We start from the raw sequence: 17,997 nt of genomic DNA, 5'->3' as shown, positions 1-17,997 counted from the left end.
TGAGCCACTGTCATATTTGCGGGCCTCAATTTGTTTGCTGGTAAATTGCATTGGCGAACCTCTTTGATGTTCTCCATGTGTTGAGAAAATTTTTTTCAGCTTGTATTCTGAACACGGTTTGAAAATAAGATCTGCTGAAGTATTAATAGTGTTGCTTTAATGATTTGTATTATTTGCTTATTTACTGAAGTTTTTTTTGCATTTAACCATTATTACTGCATATAGAAGAATGGTTGTGGTTGTAGCTGTGTTTGAAATCAGTAAATAATAATGAATACACAGCTGGCATCTCATATTGATTCTGTATTAAAGGAATAGGTCATTCAAATTTGATCACCCTCCTGCCATCCCAATTGGACAAGACTTCCTTTCTTCACTTAAGATAAATAATTTAAAATGCCACCATGTTATCTTAACTGGGGAAAAGTGGCAAAAAAAGATTACTATTTTGAGCTTATTTAGTGACTGATTTGTTGAATGTCCTTGGAAAAATACAGGTCAGCATGATAAGTAATAAGTAATATGGAAAATCAATAATAAAATAAAGGGAATATGAAGGCATGTCAATAACATTGCATCTCATTGGTTTTTGCATGTCTTCTTGTGACACATATGACAACTACTTGAGTTGTTTTGTTCTTAATATCGTCGCTCTAACTGCAAATAGTCTTTGCATTACTTGATGGAAGAGGTGGTTTCACCATCAGACGCACACACGTTGCCATGGTTACGTGCCTGGCCCAAAGGTAACTTCCGGTCTGCGTTTGTTTATTGGTCTGGCTAGTGGCTAAACTGACCTCTGGAACAAAAACCTTGTCAAATATAAAATTTTCCGAATTCCAAAGACAAGGGGAGACGGCGAGCATGGATCACTGCTGTGCAAAGAGCGGTTTGGCAGCCAGGCAAGAATTCAAGGATGTGTAGCTATTGTATTAGGGATTGGCATGCGCATCTCTTCAGTAAAGCCAGTTTTTGATTAGTAGTAAATCGACATCACCTGATTTTAGATGGAGCGACATTTACTACACAAAGCCTTAGTTCACTAACAATAAGGGCAATTTCGCATATATTATTGAGGACATATCGTCTCTTGTTGCACAAAGTGTTACAATAATTCTGTTGTAAGGTTCTAAATGCGTACTAATAAAAAGTGTATTTGCACTTTGTGCACGGATAGAAGGTCGTTTTAATATCCATTTAGCCAAGACGGATTTATGTGTCCGAATTAAGTGACCAAGTTTTATAAGGCCCACCGATTCCAAACCCCGATTATTCAGACTGATATCTGCCAATACTAATGCAGATAGTTTGGTGGTTAAATTAACTTGTATTAACCAAATTTAAGTGTTCTGAATGTTATGCATTCATATAACCATTAATATTGAACAATAAACCAGTGATGTTTCTTTACATTTTCTATAGACCGTTTCAGCAGTAACAACATAAACAAGCGGCTGTAGCGGTCCGCACGTAACTTCCGGTAAACTCCGCTAAGAATAAATAACAACAGAGTTCTTTAAACGTAGTTTATTTATATAACAAGCAAAAAAACAACACATAGATTACCTAGGAAACCAAAACATTTGTTATTTTCGACGAGGCATTCGTTCAAGAGATCAGTTTAGTAACTAGTCAGACCATTAAAAAAATGAAACCGGAAGTAAGGTTCGGATCCAGACGTGTATCACGTGCGTCCGATGAAACCGTCTATACACAGAGCTTAAATTCATTGCATTTTTTTTTGGTCTCTTTTGATTGACACTATATCATCCATGATTAATGGCTGTTATAAATACAGCTGTTTTAAACTATCTGTCGATCGCCGATAGTGTGAAAAATACAGATTATTGCCTGGTATATTGGTGCATCTCTACCTATAATGTCTAATAATGCTAAATTAATATAGTAAAAAAGCACATTCAAAAAACGCCACTTGTGCAATGGTGAAATGTTTTTTAGAATAATTGGGAAAATGTTCGATATTCGACATTCGGCTGAATGTTTCATTTTATTTGGTTCCGGCCAAGAATTTTCCCTCTCGTTGCAACTGTAGTTTCTTCTACTGCCATCGTTTTGCCGTATATAAGCAATAAGTCACTTCACTTTGCATCGTAGCTAAGAATAGAACTTACTTATGGTCCAATCATTATCATCTATTACTAGAAATTACTCTGAAAAAGGAAAAATCTGCCATGTCTATGTGGGATTTGTGTCTTTTGACCTCGCCGTAAATGTCTTTTAAATGTCTGTTGTGACTCAGTCAGCATGTTCTCTCAGTACTGCAGTGACCTTGGCTTTTCCCATGTGGCGGGTTTGCAGCAGACACGACTCAGGCAACCGTGTAATGGTGAAAGGCACCATGTGTCATACTAAAATACTGATTCAGAATTGTGCTTTGATAGAGAATTAAGATCATCTTCATTAGCATCTGTGACCCCAAATTAATATGGAGCAGTGAAACTATGTAGAATCTCAAACAGGTTAATTATTAAGACGTCTCGGTGGTTTTGACACCTTAAATTGACGCTAGAAGGAAAGAGATGAAGACAAGATGAAATGAGACACAGGAAGAGAGAGGACAAAAATGGTAAGATGGATAGCAGGAGTGAGTGGTGCTGGTGGAGACAGGCTGTATGACAGATTGAGATCATTGAATGTTCTCAGAGAGCAGCTGTAGCGGTGGGAGTTTTCAGATGAAGCAGTTATGACTTTACTGCTACATCTCTGTTCTTCCCACACAACCACAGTCTGCACTGTCCATATCTTAACGGTGCTTGTGTATTTGAGCTCTTATGAGTTAACTTTTAAGTGTTATATGAGCTCCTCTCAGCTGATTATGCTTCAACACTTCAGGTGGATTTCAGGTGGTAACACAACCCAATACAAAACATAAAGACATTAAATTAGTATGTTATTAATAATAATATGATTTGTGTTAGATTTGCTTTATGTGAATATATTAAATACTAAGTCAAGAGTGTTTGTTTTATAATTGTATCCAGGGTTTCCCGCAGAAAATGTGTTATTTAAGGTGGTAGGGTTGTGCAGGTGGGCAGGCCGGGGGCGTCAATTATTTAAAACACTCAAATAAAACTCAATTTTGAAGAAACTGTAACAGAAAATAAACCCATATTAGATTATTAATGAATTAAATGTTTTATCAACAGGCTAGTTATCCTCCAGACATTAACAGACCATGTCTTTCTCTCATTTCGGCCATGTGGCGCGTGCCCGCTCGCAGTGTGAAGCGTGTCCATGCTATTCTCCGAGATGCACTTGACGGCCTTTTGTGCAGGGAATTTTTTTTTTGAAGACCTTGTTAAGGTGGTTGGGTATCCCAGCTTAGGTGGGCCGCCCGAACTGAAAAGTGCTGCGGGAAACCCTGGAATCTTACACTTTAAAGGTTAACAGCAGAAAACGCATGGTTGGCACAAACCATGTTTATGCTGGCTGCAACCTGTATTTAATGCATTTAAAGAGCACCTATTTCATTGCTAAAAACAACGTTATTTTGTGTATTTGGTACTATACAATGTGGTCGCGTGGTTTATGGTTAAAATACACATTATTTTCCACATATCGTACGTTTTTGTAGCTCCAGATTTTGCTCTCTTCCTGAAACGGACTGATTTTGTACAAAACTCATTGATCTAAAAAGCTCTGTGTCCCTGATTGGCCAGCTAATCTGTACGTTGTGATAGGCCTGAATACCTCTGACTTCAGTGGGAAATGTGACGCTCCTTACCATGTTTGAAAGATTCGCTAACAATGCAATGCTAACAGTTAACTTACATGTTGTAAGTCCGAAGCGGGAGGATTTATGATAATGTCGGTCTTGTCTAGGTCAACAGGCCCAGGAGGTAAAATGTTGCATATAATCGTGTCTTTGTTGTATTCCAAGAAAATAGATTTAAGTTGGAGACAATAACTCGCATCTTCGTTTACTTTGGGATTTGTACCTTTTGTATATTGTTAACATGAACATGAGCCCAGCGAAAACCTGAATGCAGTAGACAATTTGTAAAGCAGTTAATGAATACAGTTAAACATGTTAAAGATGTGAATTGTCACCTGTGTTGAATGCATTTGACATATTTCATTATTGTTAAGACAAAATATGGTGTCTTCATAGTTCACATCAGTGATAAGTATACGCTTTTATATAAAGCCAATGTGCGTGTGTAGTAGCCAGGGGTCTGCAACCACAAGGCCCATTACATGCTTATTTATAAATATTGAATAGAAAATCAGAATTAAATATTAAAATATTGAATATAAAATTATGAGGAATTTTTAATTGTTGCCTTTAGTGTACACTAAACTTTCATTCAAAGCATAATATGTATATGTGTTATTCTCCGTTGCAGGGACACAATGTGGCGTGTGTTTACAGGCGCCCTCTCTGTCGAGGAAAAAGAGAAGGGCAGTCTGGTTTTACAAGACCTAAGGGAGATCGAGTCATGGATGTATCGGCTGCTGCACTCCCCGGTGCCCGTTGCCGGTCAGCGACGCGTTGATGTAGAAGTCCTCCCCCATGACTTGCAGCCAGCGCTGACCTTTGCCCTTCCTGACCCCTCCCGATTCAGCATCGTAGACTTTCCTCTCCACCTGCCTCTGGAGCTGCTTGGGGTTGATGCTTGTCTGCAAGTCCTTGCCTGCATTCTCCTGGAACACAAGGTATGGATGTCCAGGAAAAACAAAACCAGAATTGTAGCGGTACCATGGGACAGAGACCCTATTAGATGGCATATACGTGATTAGCATAATATTTGCATATTACTCAACGGTACTTTAAAAAGGACCACAGTTGCCATTCTGTATTTTCAAAGATGCGTAATGTTATCATAGTCGCTTGTTAAAAACAAACATCCTACTGTGTCTACATTGTAAGTAGCTTATGGTGTTTACTGTATGACTCAACCTGGACTGTAAACTAATTCTCTTTTCTGTAGTCTGCCTATAAGCTGGCACTTAATTTATCACATACAGTATACACGTCAAGTCTTGTGTTTATTTTGACATTACTGCTCAAGATTAAATCGGAAATTACTTAATGCTGTTTTTACTGAGCGTAATGGACAGTTGCACACTTAATAGGAAGCAACAATGTTTTTTGGCAGCTTTTAAAATACACCATTGCTCTGTCACGCTTAAGGGTTAATGGATGTTTTTAGATCAAATGCTTTTATGCAGAGCTACATTTGTGGGTAACACTGATAGGACACTCACTGTCACCCTCTTCTGTCTCCAGGTGGTACTGCAGTCCCGAGATTACAACGCTCTGTCTATGAGTGTCATGGCATTTGTGGCCATGATTTATCCCCTTGAGTATATGTTTCCTGTCATTCCACTGTTGCCCACCTGCATGGCCTCTGCAGAACAGGTAATGCAACATTTGCCAAATAGTTACTGCAGCTGTAAATCATTAAAAACATGTTTTGTACAGTATATCCTACATTTATGTATTACCCCTATATAAAACGAGCAAATTTTCTCTCATTCTAGCTTTTGCTAGCGCCAACTCCGTATGTTATTGGCGTGCCTGCCAGTTTCTTTCTCTACAAGGCGGACTTTAAGATGCCTGATGATGTCTGGTTAGTGGATCTGGATTGCAACAAGGTATGTCATGTGTTTAGAACCTCGCAAACTACACAAAGACAGTGATTCTGTATTTTACTAATTCATGTTGCCATCCGATAGTGATCTTTAGTTAATGCTATAATTATGTCCCTGTAGGTCATCACTCCCACTAATGCAGAAATTCTCCCTCCTCTGCCCGAACCTGAGGCCTCCGAGCTGAAGAAACACTTGAAACAGGTAAATTAGGCAGATTTAATCATCTCCAGTCTGCTGCTGTTTAGAGGCCGTTTGAACTGTGAAACAGAGGTGATTCGAGAAAGGACTATAAAACTCATGCATAATAATTACACTGCTGTTATCCAACAGCTGCTGCAAACATGCCTAATTATAATACCGTATTTAAATAAGAAGAACCAAGCCAAGCGGAACCTAGCTAATGCAAAGACATTCGGCAATGATAGATAATTCTCATTTAAAGCCTAAGAGACATTATCTGGCCATTTACAATGTTAATACTATTTTAGGTGATTTATTATGTATTGTAATGACTGTATATTCTCCCCATTTTTGTGTTACAGCTCTTGGAGGTAATATAAGTTTTGAGTTTCCCACTTTTAGACTCCGTCATGGTTCTTATTCTCTCGCTGTACCCTTTAAACCCACACAGACCCTAATCTAGAGCTTCTGACCTGATTCTGAGCCTCTCTGAGCTTAATCCAAACCCATTAACATTAAGATGTGCAGTAAACTATTTTAACATTTCACTGTGTTGTCATTAGTTTTACTGACATGTATTGTTTGTCTTTAGACGCATTTAACAGCTTTTCACAACCTGTTGTTTTGTGTTTTGCAGCAAAATTTCTTATCCAACTTTGCCATTTTGTGCATTACGCCTAATTATCATGCTGTCATTGTAATCACTCAAGCCAAAATACTCAATACACTGAATCATCATGAGTCACGAATCTTCACTCGCCATATGACTCACCATCATTCAGTCCTGAATCTTGCACTGTCCTGAAATCTGTTTTAGATTAAATCTCATCATTTTGATCTACTATTCATAAAAACGTTTATGAAAACATGCAGTGATTTAACAATTCATTGAGTTTATGTGGAAATCTGCCCATAGTTTTCTCATTCTTATTCTGTGTAGTTCTGCAGTTGGAATTGATTCTTTTTTAAGGGGATTTTTATGTTAGGTCCTTAAAGTGAACATGAAAATCTGAGCGGACTCTTAATGCCAAAGTACATTCCTGACCCCTGTATTAAAAAAAAAAGGTTGACATTTTATCAAAACAGTAACTTACATGGAAACACAAAGTACAAAGGAAAATATTTTGAGCAATATTTGACTTCCATAGTGTTTTTCTTCCCTACTATGAAAGCCAATTGTGTTTCTGTTTCCTGCTTGATTACAAATATTTTCCTTTGTGTTCAGCAAAACAAAGACATTTATAAAGGTTTAAAAACTTGAGGGTGATAAAATAGGGACCGAATTTTCATTTTTGTGTGCAATTTCCCTTTTAAAGGTCCATTTCTATAAAAAAATCCAGATAATTTACTCACCACCATGTCATCCAAAATGTTGATGTCTTTCTTTGTTCAGTCGAGAAGAAATTAGGTTTTTTGAGGAAAACATTCCAGGATTTTTCTTATTTTAATGGACTTAAATGGACCCCAACACTTAACAGTTTTAATGCAGTTTAAAATTGCAGTTTCAAATGACTCTAAATGATCCCAAACAAAGCATAAGGGTCTTATCTAGCGAAACGATTGTCATTTTTAGCAAGAAAATAAAAATATGCACTTTTAACGCGCCAGCGCGACCTCACATAATTGCGTAATGATGTCGAAAGGTCACTTGTTGCATATATGAAACGCACATTTGCGGACCATTTTAAACAATAAACTGACACAAAGACATTAATACGTTTTATTCCACATACAACAACGTCGGAATGGTCCTCTTTCTCCACACTTGTAAACACTAGGGCGTAGTTTCGCATAAGTCATCCGTGACTTCTTGACGCGATGACGTATTAATTGACGTCCCACTGGCGTGTCACATGACAAGAAGTTGTGGTTTAAAAGTTTTCTTGCCAAAAATGAAAATCGTTTTGCTAGATAAGACCCTTATGCCTTGTTTGGCATTGTTTAGAGTCCTTTAAAACTGCAATTTTAAACTAAGCATTAAAACCGTTAAGTGTTGGGGTCCATTAAAGTTCATTAAAATGACAAAAATCCTGGAATGTTTTCCTCAAAAAACATAATTTCTTCTCGACGGAACAAAGAAAGACATCAACTTTTTGGATAACATGGTGGTGAGTAAATTATCTGGATTTTTTTTGAGAAAATTGACTAATCCTTTAAGTGGCTAGAGATGATAAACAGCACACAATTCACCTCCAGTGGCACTTGTATGTGAGATCTGCTTTCATTTCATAACCCGCTGTTTATGACTGATAATCTGTCTTTTTAAATTGATTTGTTTACTCATACTGTCAAATTCACAACTTTGGATGCATATTATCTTCGTCTTTCACTTTGGCTTCTCTCTTCCCTTCAGTTGTATCCACTCACTTTGGTCACATGATTTCCTTCTCAGTGACAGGTGGTCATGTGACATTACCTCCATGTTTTTTGTGCTCTTCAGTGTCTGGTAAGGTTGACTGTGATCACCCAAAAGCAGATCTTCGCCTCCGACACCAAGGTTTACTGATCTTTGCTCTTTGAATGTGTCATGTTGCGTTTGCACGGAAAATAATTCCCCTCCATCAGTCATACACCACACAACACTAGACATGCAGCCCTAGACGTGCAGTATTTGAATCCTTAACATATATTTAAGGCTCAAAGGTGTTTCTTTACTCCTTACCATTTCAGTAAACATTCTTATAAACATGCTCACATTTGTGTAACTTTCTCCACCTCATGGCTCTGTATTTCTGTGTCATGGAGATCATACAAAAGCACTTCAGTATGTTTGGCTTGAGCATGTTTGAATGCAACTTCGCACTTACGTTACGCTCATTAGTCCAAGAGACAAAAATCAAGTACATGGAGTGGATGATGTTGGTTTGGTAAGCGTGCTGGCCAAATAGTGTGGTAAGCGCAGAGTCTGAGAGAATGCCAGCTGAGAGGCATTGAGTGAGCAATGGCAGATTTCCCAGAGTGCTTTGTTAATGGCTCAATGTGATGACCGCACCCTTCCCCTCTAACTCTCTGTCTATTGAAATCTTTAATGCAGAACGGTCGTTTCAGGCAGAAGTCTTTCACGTTTTCATACATTTGTAAATGCGTGAAGCATTATCTTTACGCAGGGGTGTAGCAAATCATTCTTACAGAGGGGGACCCGTTTAAAGGGTTTCATTTGCCCTGTCTGCTTTTTGAAAATAAAAATAAGTATATATATATATATATATATATATATAGTAATGCAATAAACGTAATTGCAGGAGCCTAAGTACAGCAGTGATTTATAGACAAATTATAAACCTCTGCCGCTTCAGTGAACTGAATAAACTCACGATAGATGATAGTCTGCAGGGCTGCTGAACTGTTATGTCGCATTATTATTATTAATGAGTTGATATTTAAGCTAATAAGGTTCATAATGTGTCCGCACCAACTGTTTAGATGTTTCTACGCCCCTGTTCTTACCATTAATCTAAATCTACGCCAAAGACAATCTGTTTAGTTTCACTTTCGGCATTTAGACGCAAGATAATAAAGTCCTGGGGCCGGATTCACGCAAACATTCTTAAGGCAACAAATAAGAACATTATTAGGATAAATGATAAGAGCTTCGTAAGAATGTTCCTAACTGTAATTTCAACATTTCTTAAGAAGTTCTCAAATATTTACTTTAAATATTAAAATGTTCGACGAGCTTTGATATAAATTATTCTACCCTGCTCATGAACTAACAATACATTTATCAGTCAATTCATCTCTTTCAGCACCTTACGATCATAAAAGGATAAAAAAATTGTTAGAAAAATGTATTTGCAAGAGGAAAGGTAGTGTATGAAAGCGGTGCAGTAAATAAAAATCATTCCCCAATCGGTGGCATTTGGACTCCTTGTTAGAGCGCTCGACTCGCATGACGGACCAAATGGCCGGTTGCAGAGCAGGTTCGAGTAGAGCTTGTAACATTAGTAATTTCACAACAAATCTTATATTTTGGAGGAAATTAAATATTAGCTAGTAATCACTGTAATACTTATTTGTGTTTAATAGAGTTGCTGAAGTAAGCCAGTTGCATTTGAGTATTAATATGAGTATTTAATTCCTCATTAATAAACTAATCTTTAGCAAGTAAACAGTCAAAATTGCGATTTCTGACAACACAATATGTGTCAATCAACTTATCAAATTTAACATCTAACCTTTTCAGATTTAAACATCACATTCTTGCTGATCCCAGTTTTTTTAACTTTAGTTTATTATAATAGCATAAATAATACCTGCAGAATGATAAAGCTCAAAGTTCATTGCCAAGCGATCTATTTTCTTTAAAGCTCCTATTCTTTCTGTGTTTTTGAAGCTTTTATTGTGTTTACAGTTTGCAATATAACATGTGTTCATGTTTCACATGTAAAAAACAGCTTTATTTTTCACACAATTTACTTATCTGTATAGCGATGTTTTCACTGTCCTCAAAACTTGCTGATGTCTTCCTTGTTCTATTAAGTCCCTCCTTCAGAAATACGTAACGAGTTCTGATTGTCAATCGCCAGCTTTGCTCAATTGGCTCTGCTCAGCTAAGCTGCCGTCAAATCACAACACACTAAACAAACTACACAATCAGAACTCAAAACGTTTTTCTGAAGGAGGGACTTCATAGAACAACGAAGACATCAGACTGTTTTTAGTACCGTGAAAACAGCGCTATAGAGATAAGTAAATTGTGTGAAAAATACAGCATTTTTTTATACGTAAAACATGAACACGTGTTATATTGCGCACAATCAAAGCTTCAAAAACACAGAAAGAACGGGAACTTTAAAACAATTGGGAGGTTATCCTAACTTTAAGGTGTTATTTAAGCTTTTTGAGAATCTGAATTCTTCTAAGTTTTTCTTAAGAACATTATTTAGAAAAAAAGAAAAGAACTTTCTTCTGAAGTTTCTTTGAGAATACAAAATATTCTAAACTTGTAGTTAAGAAGAATTTTCTTCATAAGAATGTTTTGTAAAATCCGGCCCTGATCAGACAAGGGTCTTCAGTGAGAGACATCAGTGCCTGAAGCGATGGTACTCTTCTTTCAGTCTTCTCTGTCAGGATTTATTGATTCATTTATCTCCCTGTATCCGTCTCCCTCTTCCACCTCTCTCTCTGTCTCTCTCTCTCTCTCTCTCCCTTTCTATCTCAAGGCTCTGGCTAGCATGAGTCTCAATACGCAGCCCATTCTGAATCTAGAGAAGTTTCAAGAGGGGCAGGAGCTGTCCCTGATGCCCCCTGGCCGTGACAAAGCTTCTCCCTCCTCTACTGAGTTTAACCCACTCATCTACGGCAATGACGTGGACTCCGTGGACGTTGCCACAAGGTATAAGTGTCCCTCTTGTCATAGTATGATTTGGTTGAGTGCCGAGTAAATCTACTTCTAATTTCTTTGAAGCCATTGTACTCTTACAAAACAAGTATTATGGTATTATCACGTTTTTTTTTAACATGCTACAAATTTCACACTATGTACAGCAGTGGTCTCACCTCCCGGCCCGCGGGCCATCTGCGGCCTGTCCCACTTTCATGCATATTAAACATTGGAACGTTGTTGTTCACGGTCAGGGACTATTTTTTCTAGCGGAAGGAATGCTTTTATTGATTTAACTTCATGAAATTGCACAAATATATTTTTTTTACTTTAATATTGTGTGGTAACCATTTTATAAAAGCAATAAGGTACTCGAGGCAAGTGCTGTATCATAAATAAGTAAAGGCTGAAGGGCGCTGTTAGGCACTACGTGAAGTGGAGGGCCTACAACCCCTTCAGGCGTTACTTAATCATGATACAGCGCAGCCTCTCGTATCTTATTGCTTATAGACGGTTTCATCGGACGCACGTGATACACGTCTGGATCCGAACCTTACTTCCGGTTTCGTTTTTTTAATGGTCTGACTAGTTACTAAACTGATCTCTTGAACGAATGCCTCGTCGAAAATAACAAATGTTTTGGTTTCCTAGGTAATCTATGTGTTGTTTTTTTGCTTGTTATATAAATAAACTATGTTTAAAGAACTTTGTTGTTATTTATATTAGCGGAGTTTACCGGAAGTTACGTGCGGACCGCGACAGCCGCTTGTTTATGTTGTTTCTGCTGAAACGGTCTATATATCATATCATTATGTAGCTTGCTATGCAGCCCTATTAATTTTTTACAGAGACGGGACATAATCAAGTGAATACTTTGACTTAAATAATCCAACATAAATCAAAACAGACACCATTAGTTTAGTGCAAGGTTTTAATATGAAAAAGTTATTTAAGATAAGGTTAAAAGATTTACTTACTGTTATAATAATGTATGTAAAAAGATAAAAGCACTGGTTATATATTTTTAGTATTATTATATGTTGAATAGTAAAAATTTAAACAATACATTTACAGAAATATTTTGTTTTTATGTTAAAATAGCTCTGTGGCCCCAAGCCAGTTTGTGTTTGAGAGCCCTGATGTACAATAACAATTTTGTAAAATTGACCCAAAAACTAAACCGTAGTTGTCTAAAATGCATTTATTTTTATGTAGAGTGGCAATGGTGAGGTTCTTCAACTCTCCAAATGTGCTACAAGGGTTCCAGATGCACACCCGCACACTCCGTCTCTTCCCCCGTCCAGTGGTGGCGTTCCAGGCCACGTCTTTCCTGGCCTCACGGCCACGGAGAAATGGATTCACAGAGAAGCTCTCTCACACGCAGGCAGTGGAGTACTACGGAGAGTGGGCTCTCAGTCCCACTAACCTGGCGTTTCAAAGGATTCATAACAGTGAGAGAGATACACACACTTTTTGTTTGCACCACACATTAGTTCAAAGAGCAGCTTGCGTTTATCATACAGCTCCAGTCATTGTCTGTGTGATTATTAAACATTATGTATTAATTATACTGTGTGATTTGTTTGTCAGATGTGTATGACCCATCTCTAATCGGCGATAAGCCTAAGTGGTATGCTCACCAGTTACAGCCAGTTTTCTATCGTGTGTATGATGGAAATTCGCATCTGGCAGAGGCACTTAGTGGACCACTGCAGGATGAGGCCAATGATTCAGATCCTACAGATGACAGGTTAAAGCCAACATCCTTTCACACTTCTAATCTAACTTATGCATGGGTTCTTTTCACCGAATATTTTGTACAAAATATTCTGTAAGGTTATTTTGTAAAAAAAGTTTGGCTTTCTTAAGTTTTGTTATTTGCTGTTTTAGTGGGAGTGACAGTGATGGATATGATGACTCCAGCTCTTCCTACTCATCTCTTGGAGACTTTGTGAATGAGATGATCAAAGGAGACATTCAGGGGGACACGCCAAGTTAGTCTCTCCATATCTTTAGCTATGGACTCAAAGATAAACATGTTAAACTCTAAATTTTGAGGAATTTAGCATAAGACGTTAGAGAGTAACTCCTAACCTCCTAACTTTTTACCCAACAGCGTTAGATTTTTTTTAACCCCCAGAATATTTTGTAATACTTGTTTACTCATTATTAGCCTCTCGTTTATTCTAGCTTTATTCTTTCTTTTCTATCAACATTTGAATGGAGATAAGTTTCATTTAAAAAATTGTGTTTTTATCAAAGACTTTCAGGTTGGATGCAGAATAATGATATAGTATAGACCCTTTTACTGTTTGTACAATGATGACGTGGCAACGTATGCGCATGCATTTTGGCAACAGGAGTATGGCGAAAATCAGCAGTGTATTTACCTGTTTTTGAGTATTTACCTGTTTTTGGATCTGGAGATTCTGTAGTCTTTCAGAAGATGAGTAACAGCAACTCTTACCTTGTAACAGTAACTACATGAAAAGATGGAAATCTCAATACTCTCATTGAAGCATTGTGTCATAAATGATGTATCTTGTCAGTGTCCAGGAAAAATGTATATATAAAATGTTTGACAACAGTTTACATGTTGGTTTTTCAGTAGCTCAGCTTGTAGAGCATTGCGTTATTATCGCCACAGATTGTAGGTTCGAATCCCAGGGAACATGCTTACTAATGAAATGTATACAGTATAGCTTCAATGCACTTTGAGTTTCTTTGGATAAAAGCGGCTGCCTTGTGCGTTAATGTAATTGTTACTTTTCTCGATCTCTCTTTAGATGTTGACCCTCTGACTCATGCTGCACTTGGGGATGCAAATGAGGTAGAGATCCATGACTTCCAAGAGTTCAAAGAAGAGAGTGGAGAACAAGACCCAGATCCAGAGTGCCCCCCAGAGGCCTCAGATGGCCAGCCGCTCCGGTCCAGCTCCAGCACCACAGCCAGTTCCAGCCCCAGTACAGTCATTCAGGGAGTTAACCATGTGAGTACAATAAGTGTTAAATGTGTACACAAACCTAGTGCTACCCCTATATTTTTTCACATATATTTTTCCCCTCTGTAGAAATGTGTAAGATGTACACAAATGGCAGAAACGATGCCTTAAGGAGCGTGTCGTAGTGAGAACGCATGTCTCATCCCAACAAGTTAACTTTTAGTTCTTAGACACGGCAGGTTTAAATACAGATCAACATTCAAAACGAGAAATGTGTGTAAACTGGAATAAAGCAGAGATCAATGAGCTCCTCTCTATCTGTGCTGAAACTGAGATCGATTGCCAGCGTGCGTCATGTGCAAGTTCATGTTCAGATCAGAAAATAAATACATGCGCATGGGTTTCTCTAGGCTCTGTGTGGACAGGCTCTAAATCCTCATACATTGTGATGCTTTAAATTACACAAGGTGTTTTTATTTGTGCAGGAGCAGAAAGAACCTGTTGAGATCGAGGCTCCGAGTAGCATTGCTCTCCCGAACTCTGCTCCAAGATTGGATGTGCCGTCTTTTACAAGACCCGTACCCGAGCCGGTCCCTGTGGATCCAGCCAATAAGAAGCGAGAGTATGATAATCCTTATTTTGAGCCCCAGTATGGCTTTCCTACAGAGGATGAAGCTGAAACAGACGAGCAGGAGGAAAGCTACACACCACGATTCAACCAGAATCTTAATGGCAACAAGTATGCATTCATTAGATACTTTAAGTCTTACAGACACAACCACACTCAACAGCATCTCTCTGAACTGTACATGTGTGTTTAGACCATCTCGGCCATTGAGACCCAACAGTCTGAAGCTTCCGGGGGAATCTGATGGAGAGGGAGATTCCAGAAATAGTTCTCCAAACTCCACCATTTCCAACAACAGCAACGATGGCTTCGGGGGGCTCATGAATTTTGCTAGTGAGTGGCTAGCTTAACATTATCTTCATTAAGTCTCTTATACTGGAGCTCATGCTGGGGCTGCCAAAGTTGACATAAATATAAAGAGAACTACTGTGATAGACAGTATCAGAGTATTATAATAATATCACAGACACTAATACAGTACCATGTCTTAGTGAGGTATCAATGTAAACACATGAGATATGCCAAAAATGTTTTATGCAATTACTTTCTCTTTTTTGCTGTTCATTGGCTTACATGTTTAACTTTCTTGAATAATTTCTTATGTGTACAGGTAACCTGTATAAAAACCACGGCACCAGCTTTAGTCTCTCTAGTCTGGCTCTGCCTAATAAAGCCAGAGAGAAGAATACACCCTTCCCCAGCCTAAAAGGTAAACACCTCCCTCCAATCTATTAATGCTACCATCTTTCTCATCTACCCATCTGCTCGTCTTCTGTCTCTTCATCATCCCTTCCTTTAGTCCCTGTCTCTCCTGCTTTCTCTCTCGCTCTCATAAGCTTTAAATCTTTCTCATTCCCTCTTTCCACTGTTGATAAGCTAACGCCTGATTTACTCTAGTCAGACAGGCCTTCTTACACTACATCCATTATTCTCAAGTAATTAAAGGGTCAAATGAGTAGATATTAAAGGGGACATTTTACAAGACATTATTAACTCTTTCCCCGCCAATGACGAGATTTTCCGTCTTTCCACAATACCGCTATTATCCACCAGGTGGTGCCCTTCCGCAACTTTTTAAACCCGGAAGTATTGCCCTATGGCAAGTGGCTGCATGTCCGTGTCTGTTTTAAAGATCGCTCTGAATGGGATCTCTATGAAAGTCCGTCACAAAAATGGAATTATCTCTGCTTTTTGCTCAACATGTGGTGTTTTTGCAAAAACCTACTCATATTCAAAAGCTGATTGCAAAAGAACCACTAAAGGTAGGATGAAACGTTTTTTTTTTGTTTGAAAGCAGAGGGTCTGTTCTTTCATTTGGTATATTGTATGTTTATATATTTAAAGAACAACATTTTCTGGAAGGCATTAAACTTTGGTGAAAATCATGAAAAACGCTGGCGCTGGCTGGCAACTTTTTTTAAAAACGCTGGTGGTGAAAGAGTTAAGATGTAAAATAAATCTTTGGTGTCCCCATACTACGTAAGTGAAGTTCTAATTCAAAATATCATATAGATAATTTATTATAGCATGCTAAAATTGCCACTTTGTAGGTGTGAGCAAAAATGTGTCCTTTTAAATGCAAATAAACTGATCTCTGCACTAAACGGCAGTGGCGTGGTTGGATAGTGCAGACTAGGGGGCGGTATTATCCCCTTCTGAAATCAAAAGGGGAGCCAAATTTCAATGAGCTATTTTTTCACATGCTTGCAGAGAATGGTTTACCAAAACTAAGTTACTGGGTTGATCTTTCACATTTTCTAAGTTTATAGAAGCATTGGGGACCCAATTATAGAGCTTAAACATGGAAAAAGTCAGATTTTCATGATGTGTCCCCTTAAAGTAAATTTTTTTCTGTGTTCTGAAAAAAGATGAATAAATATCAATGGTTTAAGGAAACCTGTGCTTGAAACGTAAGAAGGCTTCCTGATCTTTCCTATTATAATCTTGATGTGAGCTTAAAGGGACATTCCCATTTAAAAAAAAAAAAAAATGCTAATTTTCCAGATCCCTAGAGTTAAACATTTATTTCTTATCGTTTTGGAATCCATTCAGCCGATCCCTGGGTCTGGCGGTACAACTTTTAGCATAGCTTAGCATAATCCATTGAATCTGATTAGACCATTAGCATCGCTTAAAAAATCCAAGAGTTTGGATATTTTTCCTATTTAAAACTTGACTCGTCTGTAGTTACATCGTGTACTAAGACCGACGGAAAATTAAAAGTTGCAATTTTCTAGGCAGATATGGGTAGGAACTATACTCTCATTCTGGCGTAATAATCAAGGACTTTGTTGCCGTAACATGGCTGCAGCAGGCACAATGATATTATGCAGCGCCTGAAAATAGCCCCTTGCTATTGAAAGATACTAAGGGGACTTTTTTGGGCGCTGTGTATTATTAAATGTTAAACTCTAGGGGAGCTGGAAAATGAGCAATGTACATTGAGACCATTTATTTTCATTTTTTTAAATATTGTTAAGACTATCAAAGCCAGCACTTTTTCCATATTTTTTCTGGCCAGCTAAATCATCTTCTGTTGTTTTGATCATGCAGAGATAGTCACCATTTTACTAATGTTAAAGTATCATCCTCAACTGACTTATTGATCATTAGTTTGTAAATATTTTAAGTGGCAAGCAGCTGTCACACTTCTAGTGTAGTTAACATAAAGCTTCAGCATCCCCCTTTTAGCTTGAATGCAGGCTCATGTGCACAGAGAAAAGAGTCAGGACAGTTTAGTTTCTGGACAGTCAGAAAGTTTAGTAAAGGCCTTACTGTAGGTCTGGAATTAGTCCAATATCCAGTACTTATAGTACCTCATTAGTTTTCATTTTTACCTCTTTTCTCTTTTTCTATATTGTTTTTTTAAAGAATATTTTAATTTTGATTTAACAGAGGACACAGATCAAGGTTTGTGGGAATGTTTTTCTGACCCAACCCAAGCGTTCTTTAACCTGTGTTGCTACTCTGTACAGTATGTGGAGAATATTATGCCTTTTTCCAAATCAAAAGGAAATCTTTCTTTGGAAAATTAAGGCATAGGCTCTCAGCTCAGATATTTCTCAGGCTAGCAACTGTTGTTGACTTTATTTTCTGTTTGTTTATAATTTTGTATGAAATTTGTATTACTCAGACGATGGTGATGAGAGTCCAGACAGTCCTGGTATGTTTTAAAGTGTGATGAACTCATAGCCATTAGACCCTTTGAGAAAATGAGAAACTCTGTCCACCTTTTTACTCTTGACCTGATGTGACAGACAGAGTGCATTGGTTCCTAACTCAAGTCCGGGATGTTTTATCCTGTACTGA

At 37.9% G+C, this 17,997-nt stretch overlaps 1 protein-coding gene across 46 annotated transcripts in view; it reads left to right on the top strand.

Moving 5' to 3' along the window:
• Positions 1-17,997, top strand: part of madd (MAP-kinase activating death domain) — a 72,030-nt gene that overhangs the window by 26,440 nt on the left and 27,593 nt on the right. For 18 of the 46 annotated variants that reach the window (XM_065267622.2, XM_065267621.2, XM_065267617.2 and 15 more), the window contains exons 5-17: positions 4,368-4,677; positions 5,252-5,383; positions 5,506-5,619; positions 5,737-5,817; positions 8,237-8,293; positions 10,959-11,131; positions 12,335-12,570; positions 12,710-12,869; positions 13,010-13,113; positions 13,906-14,108; positions 14,546-14,799; positions 14,882-15,021; positions 15,299-15,397. In XM_065267622.2, the coding sequence (XP_065123694.1) occupies positions 4,368-4,677; positions 5,252-5,383; positions 5,506-5,619; positions 5,737-5,817; positions 8,237-8,293; positions 10,959-11,131; positions 12,335-12,570; positions 12,710-12,869; positions 13,010-13,113; positions 13,906-14,108; positions 14,546-14,799; positions 14,882-15,021; positions 15,299-15,397 (2,063 nt within the window). Of the gene's footprint in view, positions 1-4,367; positions 4,678-5,251; positions 5,384-5,505; positions 5,620-5,736; positions 5,818-8,236; positions 8,294-10,958; positions 11,132-12,334; positions 12,571-12,709; positions 12,870-13,009; positions 13,114-13,905; positions 14,109-14,545; positions 14,800-14,881; positions 15,022-15,298; positions 15,398-17,559; positions 17,599-17,821; positions 17,852-17,997 lie in introns of all 46 variants that reach the window. The other 28 variants (XM_065267636.2, XM_065267644.2, XM_073812634.1 and 25 more) reach the window with 5 other exon arrangements.

This window comes from Paramisgurnus dabryanus, chromosome 2 (genome assembly GCF_030506205.2).
Source record: "Paramisgurnus dabryanus chromosome 2, PD_genome_1.1, whole genome shotgun sequence".
Classification (NCBI taxonomy): Eukaryota; Metazoa; Chordata; class Actinopteri; order Cypriniformes; family Cobitidae; genus Paramisgurnus; species Paramisgurnus dabryanus.
This window is presented reverse-complemented; position numbering and strand designations above follow the sequence as displayed.